At 44.8% G+C, this 8295-nt stretch overlaps 1 protein-coding gene across 1 annotated transcript in view; it reads right to left on the minus strand.

Moving 5' to 3' along the window:
* Positions 1-2447, minus strand: part of ZNF385A (zinc finger protein 385A) — a 413082-nt gene extending 410635 nt beyond the window's left edge. The window contains exon 1 of the mRNA XM_069231020.1: positions 1639-2447. Within this exon, the coding sequence (XP_069087121.1) occupies positions 1639-1651 (13 nt within the window). The 5' untranslated portion in view covers positions 1652-2447. The remainder of the gene's footprint in view (positions 1-1638) is intronic.
* Positions 2448-8295: the final 5848 nt, after the last annotated feature.

The raw sequence follows: 8295 nt of genomic DNA on the forward strand, positions 1-8295 counted from the left end.
CTCACTAATGAGACCCTGAAGGGAGGGGCAGGCTCCGGAGCAACTGCACCCCCTGTGCGTGGAAAAACACAGACTCACAGACCTGCCTCCAAGAGTACCTCCTCTGCAGGAGACCACTGTATAAGGATGTCCAATGGTTTTATATAGCGCTCACATTGTATAAAAAAAGCTTCAGGGAGCATTTAAAAATAGCCTCACTGCCAACCTCTTCACAGGACCTCAGGCAGACGAGTGGCGGGGAACAGAACCTGGACATTAAAGGAGCAGATGCAGTCCAAGATACCTTTTAACGAACCTTATAAATTAATTCGACGATACTCACGTCATCGACAATGCAGGAGATAATTCTGAGAAGTATCTGCTACGGAACCAAACCACCGACCTTGTAAACAACACAAAAGTCTGCAGTGGATGCTCAACCCAACGAGCAATCTCAACGAATGCACAAACAAGTGGGCTTGAAATAAGTGGTCCTGGCGTAAAGGCTGGATAGACGTTCAAAAACCCGAAGGTGCAGGGAAGGGAGTGTTCATAAGAGGTCAAGGACAGAACACCCCAAAAATACTGAGGGGTCAAGGGCTAGAATAAAAGAAACTGCCGCCCTGTCCTCCCGTCCCTAATTCCTTTCGTCCTAGACGTGGCTTTACATTCCAATCAAACAATAAAATGCTCTAAGGAAGTGGCCACAAGCAAAATCAGAGCAGTGTAGAAAAAAAGCCAGTGGAACACCACGTCACTGGCAATAATTTTGTATAACAGCGAGTTGTGAGATCTGCATGCAATATGCCGGTCACATAGGGGATTCCACCGGCCTTCCAGCACTGCATTGGATAACATATATGATAAAAAATATCCCGCCATATATTACAAGGATATTGCAAGTCACTGAGGCGTTCCATGGCCTTATAGAGGAATGAAGCCGAGGGCAAAGTTCCTTTATAAGATTATGGAACTCAGAGGTGACTTGTAATATCCCTTATGTATGGAAAGGGGTACTTTATGCCTTATAATACATGGTCATACTATCACCTTTCCCACAAACCACTAAAATCCTTTGTGCCTAGCTCTTTCAAATGGGAAAGTGCGCAAGTTAGTAAACATAAAGAATAAAAATAGAATGTCTAATGTTAAAATAAACGCACCTAAAAAGCTGTTAGATTTTTATTGCAAAAATATATTAGAAGCAGTTTGATAGAAGTTTTTTTTTTTTTAAGAACAGTATTTCAGAATGTGTGGAAACATGCAAAAATTCTAAGTGTTCTATAATTATCCAAGGAGATCAAAAAATAAACACGTGGCCATAAATAACTGCTTTCTTCTTGTCAATGTACAACTAGAATAACAATCCTGAAAGACAATGAATGTTTTATTCATTCTTTAAGCATCCGCTGGCTCCGGCACCAGGCATTTTCATGTCAGAACTTAACTGTAAAAAGTCTTTACATTTGAGTTCTGACGTCATTTCTTTAAAATTAGAGACTGGGTGCATCACATTTTGCCGATTGTAAAGCAATTATAGACGTGGTTTTATACAGGCACTGCAGAATCCCATGCATCATAAAATAAAGTATCCTAGAGAGTTTCAGACACCTGCAAAGCCAAGGCATGCAGAAGACATTTGCATTGTTGCACACTCACCCAAGATCATCATGGAATCCGCCGGAGTGCCTGGGATCCAACTTCTGTCCCCTCACTATTCCTGTGTGGCACCAAACTGCACGGAGGAAGGTCCCTGTATCCGAGCCTCCCAGCAGGTGCTTTCCAGTGGAGGCAGCAGACGTCTCAGCTGGAAGCCACAGCACTGCGCACCCAGCAGCCGCACAGCGCAGAGTCTGTCCACAAAGGGTTGCGCGCTTTCATCCGATCCCTTCCTGCCGGTCCCTACTTGTTTTTTAAACAGGTGGGGGCCGTGCAAGTCTATCCTGATCTAAGACGTTGGCTGCAGCTGCCGCATTTGACCCTGCTGTCTCCTCGAGATCCCCTGCTTCTTCCTGCAAAGAGACCAACAGTTGAGAAGAGCGACTGTCAAAAAGGCAACAAAAAACAGCGCCTTGCCGGTTGGAGGGCTCCGCTTCTGCCCACTTCCACGCGTAGGGAGAGACAGGGCACCACAGCCACTTATGCCAGCGCATACGCCATTGGTTGCGTGTGCGAGCCGGGAAATCCAATCAAACGGGACTGAAATAACCAACGCAAACCACACACAAAAACTGAAGAGGTTGGGAAAAAATTCCTCGTGTTACCTGGCCTGCCCACCTCCAAGGAGGGGGCGCGGCTTCCAGGTTAGCTGAGGGGTGCGCTGGCACGCGTGTCAAGCCACAGCCGAACCCCTTCCGTCCCTGGCGGGCCTGGGGGCGCCTGCAGGAGGCGCTTTGAAGGTCACCCCGCGGGAAACAAAAGGCTTCCGTCGGCCCCGGTCACCTCAGCTTGCAATCTATGAAGCCGGAGAGGGGGTGTTCCTTGTCCAGTGCCGCACGCACGCTGATCACTGCTCGTAGCTGGTGCCTGGATCCTAGGGTGGGACCCCCAATAGACTGCTATATCTTGGGAGCGGGAGGGGGGCTGTGAGGAGGACCAGTCGTTGGGCATCTATCTGTTCAGATGCCCAGTGCACTGCATCGTTTTCACCATATGTGTTTTTAAGGTTGTTTACAGCGCCCGTGTTATCTCAGCTGCGCTGTACGGCTGCACAAGCCAAAACGGGTTTTTGATTACTGACCACTGTTCTTCAGAGGCACACCGGCAGATGCTGAGTTTATTATTAAGACCACTTGACTTAAAATATACAATTCCTGTGTTAGAGCGCGCCTGTCGCAGCACCTCCGAGAGTCTCGGTTCTGGGGTGAAATCCCGTGACAAGGTCTGTGAGGCTGCACATGTCAGGGAGACCGTGTCCTACCTCTGGGAGTGGTGGGAAGAGGGGGTGCAAGTCTGAGGAGCTCTGCGGGGCTCCCTCCGGAAAGAAGCGGCTCCCAGAACACGTCTCTGGGAGAGCCGGGGGTAGAGGGAGGTGTGAAGGAATCTCACAGAGCGCCCCCACCCCACGCTTTCTTTCTTTCTACAAAAAGCGAGTCAGTGGCGAGTGCCCGGAATACTAAGCAGGTCCCGCGGACACCTCCATCCGTCTGAACACGTTACCAAGGCGGGCCTGGGGGTTCCGAGCTCGCTCCCACAATCAATACAGGCGCGGGGACAGCTGCTGGTCTGGGGGAGGGAGGGTGCACCCCGGCTGAGTACTGCGGAGCCCGCAGAGCGCTGGCACCACAGCAGCGCCAAGAGGCCAATGAACTGAAAAACGTTCCGCTTTATTAAACGAGTGTGTGTGTGGCTATATATATATATATATATATATATAGACACACATACACATATATATAGACTCTCTCTGTCTACACAGCGCCACGATAGGTCAAGCGGCAAACTCTGCGCAGTCAGGTCACTGCACCAACCTGAGGGCACTGGGTACACAGTGCAAAACCCGGCCTGTGGTATGCAAAGAACAGTAGCTGAGTGGGCACTCTCACTGCAGTCATTAGAACATGCTTCACCGGGACTGGCAGAGAATAAAGCGCCGCGACACGTCATCTGCTACGAATGCTATACATATATAAATACAACAAAAAGCCATGCAGTACGAGGAGACAGCACGAGCGGCAGCTGGCAGTGGCACCTTTGCCACAGTGCATGCCAGAGGAGTTCCACCCACGACCCCCCACAGCACGTGTAATGCGGTCGCACTATCTGGAAGGTTTACCAGGACAGTCACACACTGCGAGAGCTTTATTTTTTGTGGGGGCTGGGAAGGTGGGCGTTAGTCGCTCACAATAAACAGAAACACCTTAACCAAAACATAGGATTGCGTTCCAGCAGGATCCCAGCCACATCTTTCAAACGGCACGGCACCAGGAGAAGTCCAGCTTTTTTCAAACTATTTTTTATCAATGAGCTGATATTTCCTTCCCAAAGCAACATTATTCATTATTATTAGGTTGAATTATCCCACCCTCATTCAGTTTCTTTAAGCCAAGGAAATCTCCCCTAGAAGTTGGCTAATATCCCTGATGACATTATTAACCACGGATTACAAAACGTTGCAAAGATTATAACCAGTCATTTAATGATAGTTGCTTGTGTTTTGGCTCGTACTGACCATAACGGCTTCTGGCCAGATTGGAATCGTTTAAGGATAAAGGAGTTTATTTCCATATTCAGAAAATACAGACCGCACTGATATTATTAGATGCAAAGAAGGCATTCGACCTTGTGAGCTGCAGTTTCTAGTTACTAATTTGGAATTTGTACTCTGTTCCTTCTCCATTACCTGGATTGATAACCTCTTTGTAAAAGTAATCGCAGCAGTAATAATTATTAACAATGAAAAGGTAGGCCAGGATGTGGCAAGGAGAGGCTTTTTGACAGGGATGCCACGTGTTACCTTCTCTTTGGTGTGTTTATAAAACCATTGGCAGGCAATTTTCGATCTTTAGAAACCATAATGTTTTGCAGCAATTGTAAGATATCTGTCATTAAACTGTATGCCAATGTCACTGCCTTATATCTTAAGGCAGATGTTGAAAACATAACATCTGCTTGGAATCAGTAAAGGCTTATTAATTCCCAGGGAATATAAAATGAATGCATCTAAATCTGAGGTTTTATCATATAATATATCTATGGATATTTAACAGGTTGGATTTCATGTAAATCTCATCCAAAGAAATTGGGGTGAGGTACTCAGAAGACCCTGATGCATTATATTATTTCAATCATTCTCCATTGATAAGGAAGGTTAAGAATCTTTTTTCAAAGATGGGGCACATTGCCAATTTTCATGGTGGGGTATATACCTTTAACTAAAATATTAGTGCAACCTTTATTTTTTAGGGCTATTCAATGTGTTTTATCACTAGATTTTTGTAAAAAAAATAATAGATGGGCTACTTTCCATTTTTATATGGGTAAGTAGATGCTCTAAATTTAAACTAAAGTTACCATGCAAGAACAGGGAGTTAGTCCTGCAGTCTATACCACATAATAGTAACTAGGCTAAGGGAGATACTTCTGTGTCAGGACCCTTCCTCCAAACTTTTTTTTTTCTGAACTAACCTATCGTACTAAAAGCCAACCGGATTATTCTGAAAATTGGAATTGATGTCTCACCCACTAAATAGTCGCATGCTTAATCACCGGCTGTCTATCTACACCCCAGTAGGATGATATTATCAGGTGGAATCAACCAAGGATTCTTATGAGTTCAAAATAAAAATACTAACTGGACAATAGCAGGGATCCAGACCAAATCATTAAAAATACCTACCGGGATACCTCAAGAATATCTTCTTTATTGCAGGGTACCAAAGGTCTGAGTAAAAACAATACTTCTGTTTCCTGTGGGTTTTATAATGTTACCAGGAAACCCTTTTTCTAAGCCAACATGTTTCGGCCCTCTCTAAGAGCCCACCCTTCATCAGGGCCAATGATAACTTCCCCGGCTTATGACACCAAAGTATCATTCATACATGTGAGGCCTATTGCTCTCACCTGGTTCAAAGTTGACTTCACTTTTTGAAGTACCTAGAGTAAATTGAAACAAAGAGACATTAATTCCTCTGAGAGACTAGTTTCCATGATAATCTCCTTAAAATAGCAGGACCTCCCAAAAAGACTGGCTATGATTGACAAACAAAGGGCCTCTCTGTCAACTTAAGCTATTTCCAACCTTATAACAAGGTAATTCTTTAGTTGGTTGCTCTCTCTCCCTTTTCACACAGTAATTTCTTAAGGTGCTGTCACTTCACTTATTTTGAGCACTTCATCCTGAATACACTCTCTTTCCACCCAGTCTCAAAATACACTAGTTATACCTTATGGATTACAAACTGGATACACTACTGGGATAACATAGTTACTCACAGGATTACATCCTTTCTATCTACAAAGATTCCCTTTAATTTAACTTGTCTTGGCATTTCTAACTTGTCAAGCATATCTGCTGAGGTGATATGATTGTGCTCCCCCTCCTTCATGCAACCTCTGACTTGTACTGCTGTAATGTTCGTATAGAGGGGAAAAACCATACATCAACCTGTGCCCAATGAGCCGCCTACACACCTCCCACGTGCATGAGCCACATTCAATGCTCTTACCCTATTTTTGGGTTGCCCCATCTCACCTGACCATAGGTGCCCTCATGAAGCTGCTCTAAAAGATTAATTATGTTCCAGGGAGTACCTGCTCTATGTAAAGCCTCCCACAATTTCCCTCTAGGAACCAGGTACCTTCATATATACCTTCATATATAATTAAGTTTGTTGTGTTGAAAAATGAGCCAGGATTGCATTATAAACCAAGAGCCAGATGTATCAATGAATTTTGCATTCGCAAAAAACGGAGCGGATTGCAAAATTCGGCCGTTTCGAATGCAAAGTCACCTTTCTGAATGTAAGCAAGGCATTCGCAGTGCAATTTTAAGGAATCTCTAAAATAGCTATTCCTTAAAATTGCGACCCCATTTAGGGAATCGCAAATTGCGATTCTCTAAATAAGAAATCGCAAATAAGGAAACCTTATTTGCGATTTCTTAAGCACATGTATGAAGCAATTCCTTAATGCGAATTGGGCATTAAGGAATCGCTATTACCACCAAGTTGAACTTGGTGGTAACCATGTGCAAATTTTAAAAATGCATTAAAAATGCATTTTTAAAATTGACATTTAACGCACACATGCCCTTTTGGCATGTGTGCACCTTACATGTCTTCGAAAATTGTTTTGGGGTGCAGCAGAGGGGGCCTTAGGCCCCCAGCACCCTGGAGTTTGCATTTCCCAAATTGCAAAATCCAGTTATGAATTTGCAATTTGGGAAATGCAAAAAATTAGCAAATATGGGCCGACAGACCCATAGGTGCGAATGGGGGCTGTATTGCAATTTGCGATTCGGTAACAGCATTTGCGATTTTTAAGAAATCGCTATTACCGAATCGCAAATATGATACGTAGCATTTTGCGACTCAGAAATAGCGATTTCTTAAAAATCGCTATCTCCGAATCGCAAAAGGCTTTTTTGATACATCTGGCCCCAAATTCCTCCTAAATAATCGTGGGCGATTGTAATGTCTGATTGATACTATCAATAGCTGTAATCCTGTGGGCCGAGGAGGCAGGGAGGCGATGGGCCAATTATGAACATATGTAATTGGACATTCAAGATCAGGGCATCTCTGTAATATACAGTAATGAATGAAGGTACGTCACTATTAACCTACCTTCACACTGATGGTACAACTTAATTTGTAATGTCTATTAAATGCAAAAAGTATATACTTCAGGTTACATGCCCATATTACCCCTTTTGAAAAGTTGAAGCAATGTTGTTAAATATGTCTATTCATTTTTAGGTCTCTTCTAGAAGATAGCTTTTAGCTATCTGTTGTCAAAGAACTGCTCTGAACCATGCCAATACTTACAGTTGACGTTGGAAGAGCACATTGCTTACCATTAGTTCAATATCTGGTCAATCACATTCGCTCGCTTCGCATTGCCTAGGCCCAAGCTCCTATTTACCTGGCAAGCCCTTTCGGACCAAGCCAATTTCATTTAAGTCCTGTATCATTGCGCTACTCTGCTGTCTTTTTGCTCTCCTGGTTACTTTGGCAATACAATCACTCTTGTGGCATTGTGCACTCCTTTCTCTCGCTCTCTCCTTTACTTGCTTCAGACTTTCTCTCTCTCACCCTCTTTACTCTTGTCTCTGGCTTCTCGCATGTTGCCCACTCATGCTCACCCCTTTTGTGGCTCCTTCTCTGGGCTCACACCTTCAGCCCATCTGTCTCACTCACTCTTGGCCTTTCTGAACCTCTTCTCGCCCTCTCTGCTGTTTCCGCCTCTCTTCACTCTCACTTATGCTTTCCTTTCACTCATGCTTCACCACATTTTTGTGCTTCACTTGTGCTTCATCTTGTTTTTGTGCCTTTTTGTGCTTTGCCTCATTCTTTCTCCTAAGACTGTTTTTCTCCTCTTTTCTACCCTGTTTCTCCTCCTCTCTCCAGGGACTCTCCCGCCTCCCTACTCCCTCCTCCTCCCGCTTCTTACCTGTTTCTCCAGCATCTTCCTCTGCACACTCCCACCTTCTGATTCCTGCCCCTCTCTAGCCCCATGCTCCTCCCCCTCCAAGAACCTACTGAATGGTGGCTGCTACGTGCCAAAGGCAAGCCTGTCTGCGTCCATTTATGCCTGGACCGCGCTCAGCACCATGGGCCACGGCCTGTCTGACCTCCGCTGGAACACATCCTCCGA

Source organism: Pleurodeles waltl, chromosome 4_2, assembly GCF_031143425.1.
Source record: "Pleurodeles waltl isolate 20211129_DDA chromosome 4_2, aPleWal1.hap1.20221129, whole genome shotgun sequence".
Classification (NCBI taxonomy): Eukaryota; Metazoa; Chordata; class Amphibia; order Caudata; family Salamandridae; genus Pleurodeles; species Pleurodeles waltl.